The following is a 15,316-nucleotide window of genomic DNA, read 5'->3' on the forward strand; positions in this document are numbered from 1 at the left end:
CCGGTGAGAGTAAGGTATATATTCCCCCGACCTCCGCGGGCGGAATATATAAAATCTCCCCGAATCTCACTGGCCTCCCCACAATAATCCTTGGCACAATTCGCTGCCACCAACCGCTTCACGGTAACTATTAGCCGAACACACAGACGTGGGATTCAAGATCGAGATAACAGAACAGCCCAAGATTAATTATATAATTTAATCAGCCTAAAGCACACTAGAACTACAATATATACAATAGGGAATCTACAGAATATACATATGTCAGAGTACAGTTACAATCAAAGCATGGGTTACAAACAGGCATACACAGTTCCAGCAGTTACCTTGTTGCGTCTGGCCACAGGGGGGCGCTGTAGGCCAGGTTTCTAGGATCCTTCCCACAGATGTTTCCTACACGTGCCCCCAGCGAAAAGAACCCTGGAAAATGGCCGAAGTAGGGTTATCAACCTGGGCAAATCCAGGTCCCCTCCTACCTTCGTGACCTCACAGGGAGCACTGCTCCACCCCTGGCTTGAGTTATGGACAATCCACAACATGGAATATGGGCCATAACTTTGCCTGGGAGCGTCGTAGGCGGACGCCAATGCTCTCATTGTGACAGTTATGAATTTAGCTACAGAACGAGGGGACTCATGACCTGTCTGCCAGTTCCCCATTGGCTGATATCACGCCTGGGGCATTTCCCAATGTCCTGCTCCCATAAAAAGGGTGTGCCGGCATCGTCCGCATGCGGAGACACCATTTTTATGGTTGCCATATTTATCGGAAATATGGCTTGCGAGATATGAACCATTTTTTACTGGAGTCGTTCTGTCTGGCTATTTCCATAGCCTTGCTAACTAGCTAGCAGCCCCCACTACAGGGTCACGGCAGGGAGTCATCCTGTGTCCATTGTCCCTAAGCCACCTAATTTCCATATCACAGGACATGGCCATGGAGGTGTAAGTGGAACACTGAGAACAAGAAGGGAGGGGGCACTGCCAGGGAGTGATGAGGGATTATGACTGGAGGCATAATTCATCTTCATATCCCGGGATTTGCCTCACAGCCGGCAGCCATTCTTACATGCAGTCTGGCTGGAGAACGGACACAGGCTCTGGGAGACCCAGACAAGGGATTTCTGGCGGCCACACACCCGCGTTAAGCGGGCGGTAAGCTGCACTTAAGTGCTGGCCCCACTAGTGCCACAGTGTTATATTTGTGTACTTTTTTCTCTATACCATATATATATATATATATATATATATATATATATATATATATATATATATATATATATATATATATATATATATATATATATATATATATATATATATATTTTGCACTGTAAGGTCGCTTCTTGGCTGTATACCCCAATTGCTCTGAGGAGACGACAACATGTCATCTGCAAAACGCAAGGGTGCCAAGACACAGGCTGTAAGCGCTCCTTGTGCCGCTTGTGGGGCTGATCTACCGGCAGGTTACAATGACCCCCATTGTGTGCAATGTTCGGTCCCTGTGCCACTTCGTCAGCCGGAGTCTGTGGTGGTAGTGGCCCAGGCAGAGTCGCCGGTGAACCCTGTCCCGGTGACGGGGACAGAGTTTGCAGTTTTTGCTGACAGGATGTCTGTCACTATGACAAAAATCCTAGAGACCTTGCAGGCCAGACCAGTTCCTCAGTCCATGGACACTGCTGCGGCAATGTTCCCCGGTCCCCCTCAGTTGGAGTTAATCCGTGCTTCAAGGGGGTCCCAGGCATCTCAGCCTGAGGGCTCTGATTCAGATGACAATCCCAGGCAGCCTAAGCGTGCTCGCTGGGAAAGACCCTCCACGTCATCACGCGGATCAGGGTCTCAGCGAGAAGAGTCTCTACATGATGAGACAGAGGAGGGTGATCAGGATTCTAATCCTGAAACCGCTCTCAATCTGGATACTCCTGATGGTGACGCTATGGTAAATGACCTTATAGCGGCCATCAATAGGCTGTTGGAAATTTCTCCCCCTGCCCCTTCAGCAGAGGAGGCAGCGGCACAGCAGGAGAAGTTCCATTTTCAGGTATCCCAAGCCTAAACTGAGTACTTTTCTGGACCACGCTGACTTCAGAGAATCAGTCCAGAAACACCATGCTTATCCAGACAAGCGTTTCTCCAAACGTCTTAAGGATACACGTTATCCCTTTCCCCCTGACGTGGTCAAACGCTGGACCCAGTGTCCAAAGGTGGACCCCCCAATCTCCAGGCTAGCGGCTAGATCCATAGTTGCAGTGGAAGATGGGGCTTCACTTAAAGATGCCAATGACAGACCGATGGACCTTTGGTTAAAGTCTGTCTATGAAGCTATCGGCGCGTCGTTTGCTCCAGCATTCGCGGCCGTGTGGGCACTCCAAGCTATTTCAGCTGGCCTGGCACAGGTGGACTCTATCATATGTCCAGCAGTGCCGCGAGTAGCGTCCCTAACCTCCCAAATGTCTGCGTTTGCGACTTACGCTATCAACGCTGTCCTGGACTCTACGAGCCGTACCTCAATGGCGTCTGCCAACTCTGTTGTCTTGCGCAGAGCCTTGTGGTTAAAGGAATGGAAAGCGGATTCTGCTTCCAAAAAATGTTTAACCAGCTTGCCACTATCTGTAGATAGACTGTTTGGGGAACAATTGGCTGAAATCATTAAGCAATCCAAAGGTAAGGACTCCTCCTTACCCCAGCCCAGATCAAGCAAACCTCAACAGAGGAAGTGGCAGTCGAGGTTTCGGTCCTTTCGAGGCTCCGGCAAGACCCAATTCTCCTCGTCCAAAGGGACTCAGAAGGAGCAAAGGAGCTCAGATTCCTGGCGAGCTCATTCACGCCCCAAGAAAGCAACCGGAGGAACCGCTTCCAAGGCGGCTGCCTCATGACTTTCGGCCTCATCCCTCCGCATCCTCGGTCGGTGGCAGGCTCTCCCGCTTTTGCGACATTTGGCTGCCACAGGTCAAAGACCGGTGGGTAACAGACATTTCTTCGGCGCTCCATTGGGAGACCCAGACGATTGGGTGTATAGCTACTGCCTCCGGAGGCCACACAAAGCATTACACTAAAAAGTGTAAGGCCCCTCCCCTTCTGGCTATACACCCCCAGTGGGATCACTGGCTCACCAGTTTTCTGCTTTGTGCGAAGGAGGTCAGACATCCACGCATAGCTCCACTGTTTAGTCAGCAGCAGCTGCTGACTATGTCGGATGGAAGAAAAGTGGGCCCATATGGGGTCCTCAGCATGCTCCCTTCTCACCCCACTTGCGGTTTGTAAGGTTGAGGTACCCATTGCGGGTACGGAGGCTGGAGCCCACATGCTGTTTTCCTTCCCCATCCCCCCTCAGGGCTCTGGGTGAAGTGGGATCTTACAGGTCTCCAGGCACTGAGACCGGGCTCCATCCACAGACCCATAGAACCTGCTGGATATGGAGCTGAGTATCGTCAGGGACAGGCCCTGCTACATTAAGGTACTCTGTGTCCCCGGGCAAGCGCGCACACACACACCAGCATTGCTGGGAGTGCTAGTGCGCCGGGGGCAACAGCGCAGAGCGCTCGTGCTATTAGTCACTACAGCTTTGCTGAGTGACTTTATGTATTGGGAACTGCCGCGCCGGCCGTTGCTGGGTGTTTTTTACATTGTGGCGCGGCTGGGACTTGTGGTGCGCCGGGGACTTCCGCGCTGGCCGTGCACATGGACGGCCGCGCTTATTACTCGAGTCCCCGGCTTTGCGGCCTAGTTTTCGTTTCGTTCCCGCCTCCAGCCCTGCCAGTCAGGGGAGAGGCGGGACGCTGTACAGACAGTCAGCGCCGAGGGCTGGAGTCTGCTTTGCATTCTCCAGCCCCCTTCACTGGACACAGTGGGACGCCAGTTTCCCGCTCTTGTCTGGGGCACGCCCACGGCCCGCCCCTCGTCACACGAGCTGGAGAAGGACGCCGGCAGCCATTCCTGCACGCCGTCCGAGCTGGGGAACGGAGACATGCTCTGGGCAACCAACACAGGGCTCTGGCGACCACACACCCGCGTTATAGGCGGGCGGTAAGCAGCACCTGAAGTGCTGACCCCACTAAATACCGAAGTGTCCATTTGTATTTTATGCTTGTATGCTATAACTGCACTGTAGGTCGCTATCTTTGGCTATATGCCCTTCTAGATGGCGAGATAACAGCAGCAAAAACGCAAGGGTGCTAAGGCACAGGTTTTCTAGGCTGCTTGTATTGCATGGCTGAAGTGTTCATTTGTACTTATGCTTGTATGCTATACATTGCACTGTACGGTCGCTACTCTGGGCTATATTCTCCTAGATGGCTAGTCTACAGCAGCAAAAAAGCAAGGGTGCCAAGGCACAGGCTTTCTATGCTGCTTGTCTTGCATGTGCTGAAGTGTTCATTTGTACTTATGCTTGTATGCTATACATTGCACTGTACGGTCGCTACTCTTGGCTATATTCTCCTAGATGGCTGGGCAACAGCAGCAAAAAAGCAAGGGTGCCAAGGCACAGGCTTTCTATGCTGCTTGTATTGCATGTGCTGAAGTGTTTATGCTTGTATGTTGTACATTGCATAGATGGTTAGAATACAGCAGCAAAAAAGCAACACAGGCTTTCTATGCTGCTTTTCTTGCAGATACTGTTCCACCGGCAGGTTTCACTGACCCCCATTGTGTGCAATGCTCCCCTGTAGCACTTGGTCAGCCGGGGTCTCTACTAGAGGTGGCCAAAGAAACCACCTGTGAACCCTGTCCAGGGACAGGGACGGAGATTGTCATGGGATGGAGACTTTGCACTCCAGACAGGCCATGGGCAATCTTGATTAATGCTCCCTGGCCACCCTCATTTGGAACGTACTCAGTGCTCCGGGGGGGTCCCAGGCATTCCAGGGTGAAGGCTCTGACACGGACGGCAGTCCCAGACAGCCTAAGCTAGCTCGCTGGGTACGACAGTCGGCTTCATCACTGGTCAAGGTCCCAGCAGGACGACTCTGTATGATGAGGCAGACGTAGCTGATCAGGGCTTTGGTCCTGACACCGCTCTCAATCCGGATACACCGGATGGGGACGCCATAGTGAATGATCTTATAGCGTCCATCAATGGAATGTTGGATATTTCTCCCTCAGCTCCCCCAGCGGAGGAGTCAGCTTCACAGCAGGAGAGATCCCTTTTCAGTATCTCATGCGTAGATTGAGTACTTTTTCTGACCACGCTGACTTCAGAGAAGCAGTTCAGAAACACCACGCTTACCAGATAAGCGTTTCTCCAAACGTATTAAGGATTCACGTTATCCCTTTACCCTGATGTGGTACAGCCCTGGACCCAGGGTCCAAAGGTGGATCCCCCAATCTCCAGGCTTGCGGCTAGATCCATAGTTGCAGTGGAGATGGGAATTCACTTAAAGATGCCATTGACAGACAGATGGACCTCTGGTTGAAATCTGTCTGTGAAGCTATCAGCGTGTCGGTTGCTCCGGCATTCGCAGCCGTATGGGCACCCTAACCTATTTCAGCTGGTCTTGCGCAGCTGGTCTTGAGCACATGTACATCTGTGCCGCAGGTGGTGTCCTTAACCTCGCAATGTCTGCATTGCGACTTACCCTAGTAATGCTGTCCTGGGGGGACAGTCGAGGTTGGTCCTTCCCAGGCTCGGGCAAGTCCCAATTGTACTCGTCTAAAAGGGCTCAAAAGGCTCAGAGGGGCTCAGATTCCGGCCGGGCTCATTCACGCCCAAGGAAGGCAGCAGGAGGAACCGCTACCAAGGTGCTCTCCTCATGTATTTCAGCTCTCTCTCCCCGCATCCGCGGTTGGTGGCAGAATCTCCCGCTTCTGGGTACATTTAGCTGCCACAGGTCACAGACCGGTGGGTGAGAGACATTGTGTCTCACGTGTACAGGATAGAGCTCTGTTCTCGTCCTCCGGCTCGATTCTTCAGAACTCCCCCCCCCCCCCCCCCCCACCGAGCCGATGCTCTTCTGCAGGCAGAAGGAGTGGTAATCCCTGTTCCTCTTCAGGAACAAGACACGGTTTTTTCCTCCAATCTTATTGGGGTGCCAAAAAAGGGTGGCTTTTTCCGTTCCGTTCTGGACCTAAAACTGCTCACCAAGCACGTGAAGGCCAGGCGGTTCCGGATGTAACCCTCCGCTCCGTCATTGCCTCAATGTCTCAAGGAGATTTTCCTAGCATCAATAGACTTCAGGATGCTTATCTCCTCGTGCCGATTGCTCCAGAGCACCAGCGTTTGCTACGTTTCGTTATTGAAGACGAGCATCTTCAGTGCGTAGCCCTGCCCTTCGGTCTGGCGACAGCCCTACGGGTTTTCACCAAGTTCAGGGCAGCAGTGGGAGCAGTCCTGCACTCTCAGGGTCACTCTGTGATCCTTACTGGACGATCCACTTGTCAAGGCACCCTCTCAAGAGGCATGCCGACACAGCCTGAACGTGGCGCTGGAGACTCTCCAGAGTTTCGGGTGGATCATCAACTTTTCAAGGTTACATCGGGCACCGACCCAATCGCTGACATATCTGGGCATGGAGTTTCACACTCCCTCAGCGATAGTGAAGCTTCCGCTGGACAAGCAGCGTTCACTACAGACGGGGGTGCAGTCTCTCCTTCAAGGCCAGTCACACCCCTTAAGACGCCTCATGCAGAGGCAGTCACTTTCGCGCAGTTTCACTGCGTCCACTTCAATGGGACATGCTTTGCCAATGGGTTGGGGAGTCGACGTCCCTAGAAAGGAACGTTTCCCTTCTCAGACGGTCAAGGACTCTCTCCAGAGGAGTCCATCCTTCAGATCAATGTTCTGGAAATCTGGGCAGTGTATCTTGCCCTGCAAGCCTTCCAGCAGTGGCTGGAAGGAAAACAGATCCGAATTCAGTCGGACAATTCCACAGCGGTGGCAGACATCGCCCACCAAGGCGGAACACGCATCGCCAAGCCTACCAGGCAATCCGGCGGATTCTGATGTGGGTGGGGGACAGAGCATCCACCATATCCGCAGTTCACATCCTGGGCGTAGAAAATTGGGAAGCAGACTTCCTCAGTCGCCTGGGCATGGACGCAGGGGAATGGCCTCTGCACCCAGTATGGTGTCAGGAAATCTGTAGCCGCTGGAGGATGCCGGACGTCGACCTAATGGCGTCTCGGCACAACAACAAGGTCCCGATTTTCATGGCGCGGTCTCACGAGCAAAGAGCTCTGGCGGCAGGCGCCCTAGTTCAGGATTGGTCGCAGTTCCAGCTACCCCATGTGTTTCCTACTCTGGCACTGTTGCCCAGAGTGCTACGCAAGCTCAGCTCCGCTTGCCGCCGCGCCATCCTCGTCGTCCCAGACTGACCGAGGAGGTCGTGGTCCCGGATCTGTGGCATCTCACGGTCGGCCAACCGTGGGCACTCTCAGACCGGCCAGACTTACTGTCCCAAGGGCCGTTCTTTCCACTGAATTCTACGGCCCTGATCCGGACTGTGTGGCCATAGAGTCCGAGATCCTAGCGTCTTCAGGATTATCTCAAGACGTCATTGCCACCATGAGACGGGCTAGGAAGCCGACGTCTGCCAAAATCTCCCACAAGAAGTGGAAGTTATTCTTATCTTGGTGCTCTGCTTAGGGAGTGTCTCCCTGGCCATTTGCATTGTCTCCTTTTTCCCCCCTTCCTGCATCTGGATTGGGAAAAGGTTTGTCGCTCGGCTCCCTTAAAGGACAAGTCGCAGCGCTGTCGGTATTCTTTCAGAAGCGCCTAGTACGACTTCCTCAGGTACGCACGTTCCTGCAGGGGGGTTATCACATTGTCCCTCCGTACAAGAGGCCGTCAGACCCATGGGATCTGCACAGGGTATTAATTGCTCTCTAGGAGCCGCCCTTCGAGCCTCTGAGGGTTGTTTTCACTTTCTCGACTTTCACAGAAAGTGGCCTTTCTGGTAGCGGTCACGTCTCTTCGGAGAGTGTCAGAACTAGCAGCGCGGTCATCCAGAGCTCCCTTCCTGGTGTTCACCAAGATAAGGTAGAGCTGCGTCCGATCCCAGAGTTTCTCCCTAAGGTGGTATCCCCTTTTTATCACAATCAGGATATCTCCTTACCTTCCTTTTATCCATTTCATCGATATGTAATGGCTTTGCATTGTTGGATCTGGTGTAGAGCACCCAGAATCTACATTCCCGCACGGCGCTCCTGCGCCGCTCGGATGCACTCTTTGTCCTTGTCACTGGTCAGCGCAAGGGATCGCAGGCTGCAACATCCACCCTGGCTCAATGGATCAAGGAACCAATCCTTGAAGCCTACCGTTCTACTGGGCTTCCGGTTCCATCAGGGCTGAAAGCCCATTCTACCAGAGCCGTGGGTGCGTCCTGGGCATTACGGCACCAGGCTACGGCTCAACAGGTGTGTCAGGCAGCTACCTGGTCGAGTCTGCACACTTTCACCAAACATTATCAGGTGCATACCTATGCTTCGGCGGACGCCAGCTTAGGTAGAAGAGTCCTGCAGGCGGCAGTGACACCCCCGTAGGGGAGGGCTGTCTTGCAGCTCTAACATGAGGTATTTCTTTACCCACCCAGGGACAGCTTTTGGACGTCCCAATCGTCTGGGTCTCCCAATAGAGCGCCGAAGAAGAAGGGAATTTTGTTACTTACCGTAAATTCCTTTTCTTCTAGCTCTTATTGGGAGACCCAGCACCCGCCCTGTTGTCCTTCGGGATTGTTGGTTTGTTTGCGGGTACACATGTTGTTCATGTTGAACGGTTTTCAGTTCTCCGATGTTACTCGGAGAGAATTTGTTTAAACCAGTTATTGGCTTTCCTCCTTCTTGCTTTTGCACTAAAACTGGTGAGCCAGTGATCCCACTGGGGGTGTATAGCCAGAAGGGGAGGGGCCTTACACTTTTTAGTGTAATTGCTTTGTGTGGCCTCCGGAGGCAGTGCTATACACCCAATCGTCTGGGTCTCCCAATAAGAGCTAGAAGAAAAGGAATTTACGGTAAGTAACAAAATTCCCTTCTTCCCGCACGGCGCCCCTGCGCCGCTCGGATGCACTCTTTGTCCTTGTCGCTGGTAAGCGCAAAGGGTCGCAGGCTTCCAAAGCCACCCTGGCTCGATGGATCAAAGAACCAATTCTTGAAGCCTACCGTTCTGCGGGGCTTCCGGTTCCATCAGGGCTGAAGGCCCATTCTACCAGAGCCGTGGGTGCGTCCTGGGCATTACGACACCAGGCTACGGCTCAACAGGTGTGCCAAGCAGCTACCTGGTCGAGTCTGCACACTTTCACCAAACATTATCAGGTGCATACCTATGCTTCGGCGGACGCCAGCCTAGGTAGAAGAGTCCTGCAGGCGGCAGTTGCCTCCCCGTAGGGGAGGGCTGTCTTTGCAGCTCTAACATGAGGTATTTCTTTACCCACCCAGGGACAGCTTTTGGACGTCCCAATCGTCTGGGTCTCCCAATGGAGCGCCGAAGAAGAAGGGAATTTTGTTACTTACCGTAAATTCCTTTTCTTCTAGCTCCTATTGGGAGACCCAGCACCCGCCCTGTTGTCCTTCGGGATTTTTGGTGGTTTTTCGGGTACACATGTTGTTCATGTTGAACGGTTTTCAGTTCTCCGATGTTACTTCGGAGTGAATTTGTTTAAACCAGTTATTGGCTTTCCTCCTTCTTGCTTTTGCACTAAAACTGGTGAGCCAGTGATCCCACTGGGGGTGTATAGCCAGAAGGGGAGGGGCCTTACACTTTTTAGTGTAATTGCTTTGTGTGGCCTCCGGAGGCAGTGCTATACACCCAATCGTCTGGGTCTCCCAATAGGAGCTAGAAGAAAAGGAATTTACGGTAAGTAACAAAATTCCCTTCTTTTTAGATTTTACTGGTTTTAAGTATTCCGAGATTTGTTTGTCACGTCGAGCGGACCTCTTCCTTGCTATCAGTTTGGAGTATGCATATTTTTTCATTTTTTTTATTGCATCCTGGGTAAGGAGCTGTTGCGCAAAATGGGACAATTCTGCTTCAGGTGTTTTCTGCAGGTTTTTTTTACTATTTGGGTTATTGATTTTTTATATTTTCATTGTTTTTATGGATATGTGGAGATGTCAGTGGTTGAGGCAAATGTATAATTTTAATATAACTTTTGTCTTTCGGCCTTCAGTTTCTTGTACTATAGTACCGATACTCTGGTAGTGATGACTGCGATCTCCTATGAAGTCCATCCGTTAGAGTTTTCAGGTGTTGGCGGCACAGGCCTCCGGCTGATGAACACTGACCCCATCACATGGCTGCGGGGCCGATAGGCGCTCAGTAAGGGGTCTATTAATGCCAGGTATCACAGTCCAGCACCCCCCCCTCCCCCGTATGCCTACATCCTGCGGATGAAATACATGTACGGCCACATGGGTGAAAGAATTAGCAGCTGCACTCAGTATAAGTAGAAAACATAAGCATCTTTGCAGTAGGTCTGCAAAACAAATCCACCATTTTCATGGACACTTCCTCTGAACTGTGTCTCCATGGTAACAGACTACAAATAAACCCAGTGTAGTCGGATCCTGTGGTCCATTTCCTATCAGTCTATTGCAGTCGCCTCACTGTTCATTGGGACACGTTGGGGTATGAAGGGGGGCGTCGGCTTCTTTTCGGACATAGCCGTGGTGCAATGTTGGTGCAGAATCTTGCGTTGTACTCTTTTGTATTCTCTTCTATATACTTTCTATAACCTCTTCTCTCGTCTGCATCTTATTTTCTGCTTTTTCTTTCCTCCTTCCCCTCTGTTTCCGCCTGTCTCTTATACTAGGAGCCCAAGCGTTCCCCTCTCCTTCCTCCGGACCTGCTAAAGAGCCTGGCTGCTCTAGAGGAGGAGGACGAGCTGGCCTTCTCCCCTCCTCCGGATCTGTACCCGGCTCTGCTCGGCCCCCTGGCCTCGCTCCCCGGACGAAGCCTCTTTGTATGTATTGTGCTGCGCTTCTCCCGGCTTCTGCGCTTGCAGACTTGGTATCTTAATGCTTACATTTCTTTTCTTGCTGGTTTATGCTTTATTAACTCTCTCTGCGCTGATGTTTGTCTTTTGTGGTTTCTATAATGTCCTTCCACTTGTGAAGCTGATCCTGTAAATGCAGGGACGTGTAGAGCAATGCAGTGGCCACCAGATACATGCAGTGTGCAGCGTTGGGGGGTGGTATCAGTCACCCCAAATTAATCCGAAAAGTCCAAGCTAAACTGAGATGAGTTACTAGAGCCGCACTTTAGGCCCTGTGCGCACTCTGCAGATTTACCGCCGATTTTGCCGCAGGTTTGCTGCATAAAATGTGTCTAACATTGCTGCAGTCATTCCCCAGCAAAACCTATGGGTTTTAAAAAATGCTGTGCGCACACTGCATTTTTTTTTTATACTTGCAGATTTTCCGCTGCGGGATAAGGCTGTGCCCACGGGCGCTCGTACCTGCGGATGTATCTGCAGGTACGAGCGCATGTTTCCAGCAGCTGCCCGCCGGCGTCCGCAGCTTTTTTTAGCTGCTAGATTACAGCGGAATAGCTGCAGGAAACATGCGTAGATTCATGCGGCTTACCTGCGGACGTCCCGGCCTCTTATCTCCATAGCGGAGTGCCGGGACATCCGCAGGTAATTCCGCATGAATAATTGACATGCAATTATACCTGCGGATGCGGTCATCCGCAGCATGGTCAGCAGCCGCACTTTCCGCAGCGTGGACACAGCACTCCCCATGTCCCATAGGATAACATGGGGAGTGACTGTGCATGCTAAAACCTGCGGATTTATCTGGAAAATCCAGAAAAAATCCCCAGGTTTTCCGCGGCAAAATCCGCAGATGCAAGCTCCCGTGGGCACATAGCCTTAATGTGCATGTCACTTCTTTTCCGCAGGTACCTGCGGTTTTTGCCATAGATAATGGTAATAATCCACGGGGACCAACTTGCGGAAAATTTGCTGTAAAAACGCATGTGCGGTTTTTACTGCTGGTGCGGGATTCTGTCAGAGGGTCTGGATTATTATTCTTAAGAAAAAGGCACTTTCTAGTGCGCACATAGCCTTAATGATTTTCAGACTGGGGAATGGGCTCCACATGACAACGGATTTTAAAGGGTTAGGGTATGTGCCCACGATCAGGACCCGCTGCTTCCTGGACGCGGCAAGTACTGACCTGCAGGCCGCGAGTCTCCTCCGCAGGAGACCGCAGCTGACTGTACGCATGATCAGGACCCGCTGCTTCCTGGACGCGGCGAGTCCTGACCTGCAGGCCGCGAGTCTCCTCCGCAGGAGACCGCAGCTGACTGTACGCACGATCAGGACCCGCTGCTTCCTGGATGCGGTGTGTCCTGACCTGCAGGCCGCGAGTCTCCTCCGCAGGAGACACCGCTGACTGTACCCACGATCAGGACCCGCTGCTTCCTGGATGCGGTGTGTCCTGACCTGCAGGCCGCGAGTCTCCTCCGCAGGAGACCGCAGCTGACTGTACGCACGATCAGGACCCGCTGCTTCCTGGATGCGGTGTGTCCTGACCTGCAGGCCGCGAGCCTCCTCTGCAGGAGACCGCAGCTGACTGTATGCACGATCAGGACCCGCTGCTTCCTGGACGCGGCGAGTCCTGACCTGCAGGCCGCGAGTCTCCTCCGCAGGAGACCGCAGCTGACTGTACGCACGATCAGGACCCGCTGCTTCCTGGACGCGGCGAGTCCTGACCTGCAGGCCGCGAGTCTCCTCCGCAGGAGACACCGCTGACTGTACCCACGATCAGGACCCGCTGCTTCCTGGATGCGGTGTGTCCTGACCTGCAGGCCGCGAGTCTCCTCCGCAGGAGACCGCAGCTGACTGTACGCACGATCAGGACCCGCTGCTTCCTGGATGCGGTGTGTCCTGACCTGCAGGCCGCGAGCCTCCTCTGCAGGAGACCGCAGCTGACTGTATGCACGATCAGGACCCGCTGCTTCCTGGACGCGGCGAGTCCTGACCTGCAGGCCGCGAGTCTCCTCCGCAGGAGACCGCAGCTGACTGTATGCACGATCAGGACCCGCTGCTTCCTGGATGCGGTGTGTCCTGACCTGCAGGCCGCGAGTCTCCTCCGCAGGAGACCGCAGCTGACTGTACGCACGATCAGTACCCGCTGCTTCCTGGACGCGGCGAGTCCTGACCTGCAGGCCGCGAGTCTCCTCCGCAGGAGACCGCAGCTGACTGTACGCACGATCAGGACCCGCTGCTTCCTGGACGCGGCGAGTCCTGACCTGCAGGCCGCGAGTCTCCTCCGCAGGAGACACCGCTGACTGTACCCACGATCAGGGTTCGGGTGCTGCGGTCTCTCGCTTGTTTTCTCCCTGCAGAGAATGCTTGCGACCCCGCAGCAAAGGAGTGACTTGCTGCGGCTCAGAAGAAGCCACGCGCACAATGGCCATGAGCTTTCTAGAATCCCATCCACTGCGCTTGTACTCTACAACGCTGCGAAAACCTGCCGCATCCAAAACGCTGCAAACATTGATCGTGGGCACGCAACCTTAGATCCTCTTTGTAAGATGTTACCACCTAGCCATTGAGTAGGTGACAACTTGATGATTATTGGGGCGCTGACCCTTTTGGATACCCCGGCGATCCTGAGATCTTGGTTGTAAGGATCCCTGCTTGAATGCAGCGGTGACCAGACGTATGCACCACCGCTCCATCGTCTATGGGACTTTACCGTCATCCCATAGAAGTGAATGCAGCAGGTCACATGTCCGGCCGCTTCGTCTGGTGGGGCAGTTGCGCGCTCCTTTCTCTGGTGTGAGGGCGGTACCTGCAGTTGTTGCTGCCGGTCCTGTGGATTCGTGGTAACGTCTACAGATGGGCAGATGCTGTAAAGCGGTGGTCTGCTGTAGACGGTTTTATTGGAGGAGTCCTCCTAAAAGCCGCTCACCCCTGGGAGGCTCATTCCCAGCAATCAACTATTGAGGATTTGCCAAGCAGCGCCTCCGCAGGACAACTAGAGCATTGCAAAGGCTTCCACTGAAATCCGTGCGGTGGCAGTGACGTGCGTCCTGTAAGCCAGAGCACCCCTTTATAATAAGCCATTGTAATATATGTATGGGTTGTTGTAAGGAAGCCCGCGTCATTCTTACCACTTAGATTATGGGATTAGAAGCTGTAATCTGTGTATGCGCAGATATGGAACGCGCCCTCCATAAATGTATTATATGAAGATGTGCAAGCTTTTATCTGGTGTAAATGCTGCTGGCCTCCGGAATCTGCGGAGCTTTAGTGCCTCTGCGTTCCTGAGATATGGCCCTTCCCTCATACACCAGGTGGGTGTGGCCTGCAACGCTTCTATCTGGGATTCTTCACCAGGACCACGCCCAGTTTTCTAAAAAGACTAATTTACATATATGGAAGAGATGCCCATATTTCCAGAACGCAGGGGTGCAGGAACCAAAAATATGCAACGCCAGATTCCTGAGAACCGGGGCATTTACACCAGGTAAACACCTGAGCTATTTATGGAAAGTGACCGGTGCCCTTTACGTGGCCGTTCCTGCCTCAGAGGGACATGTTGGCAGCAGACAGCGCCTTGCATTGGGGGATGGGTCTGAGAGTAAATTGTCTGTCTTTCTTTTGGAGAAGTCTCTTCTGGAGAAGCCATCTGAGCTGATCTCCCAGCCGCCCTCTTTCCTCTCGCTCTCTGGATTTGCCCTGAGCCAGGTAAGGGCGAGGGCAGAGCGGCGGCGTGCACCGGAGGCCGGGCTCGTGCGATGTCTGGATGGCTTCTGCTCTCTAATGCTACATTCTGTATTTTACAGGAAAGGTTCCCCAGTAACAGCGTCTTTAATGATGTGTACAGCGGCACAAAGTCCGACGTGTGTCCCCCCATCGGAACGCAGGAGACCTCCCTGTACTCTCTGTTTGAGGGTAAACCCTGGTCTCCATCCCTCCCAGCAAGCTCAGGTAAGGAGCAGCATTGTGATTGGACACATCGGAACATTTATACCTTTATAAAGGGATTTTCAAGCTCTGGCATTTACCTGCACTCGCGGAGTGTGGAGATCATCACTGGCTGGGAATGACCGAGACATGACGGCGGCCCCCAGCACAGTGTGGCCCCCAGCACAGTGTGGCCCCCAGCACAGTGTGGCCCCCAGCACAGTGTGGCCCCCAGCACAGTGTGGCCCCCAGCACAGTGTGGCCCCCAGCACAGTGTGGCCCCCAGCACAGTGTGGCCCCCAGCACAGTGTGGCCCCCAGCACAGTGTGGCCCCCAGCACAGTGTGGCCCCCAGCACAGTGTGGCCCCCAGCACAGTGTGGCCCCCAGCACAGTGTGGCCCCCAGCACAGTGTGGCCCCCAGCACAGTGTGGCCCCCAGCACAGTGTGGCCCCCAGCACAGTGTGGCC

General features: G+C 53.3%; 1 protein-coding gene across 5 annotated transcripts in view; it reads left to right on the plus strand.

The window, feature by feature from the left end:
* Positions 1-15,316, plus strand: part of SMG7 (SMG7 nonsense mediated mRNA decay factor) — a 121,734-nt gene that overhangs the window by 80,625 nt on the left and 25,793 nt on the right. For 2 of the 5 annotated variants that reach the window (XM_075320613.1, XM_075320615.1), the window contains exons 18-20: positions 10,742-10,891; positions 14,549-14,629; positions 14,728-14,872. In XM_075320613.1, coding sequence (XP_075176728.1) covers positions 10,742-10,891; positions 14,549-14,629; positions 14,728-14,872 — 376 coding nt within the window. The remainder of the gene's footprint in view (positions 1-10,741; positions 10,892-14,548; positions 14,630-14,727; positions 14,873-15,316) is intronic. The other 3 variants (XM_075320614.1, XM_075320616.1, XM_075320617.1) reach the window with 3 other exon arrangements.

This window comes from Anomaloglossus baeobatrachus, chromosome 8, assembly GCF_048569485.1.
Source record: "Anomaloglossus baeobatrachus isolate aAnoBae1 chromosome 8, aAnoBae1.hap1, whole genome shotgun sequence".
Taxonomy (NCBI): domain Eukaryota; kingdom Metazoa; phylum Chordata; class Amphibia; order Anura; family Aromobatidae; genus Anomaloglossus; species Anomaloglossus baeobatrachus.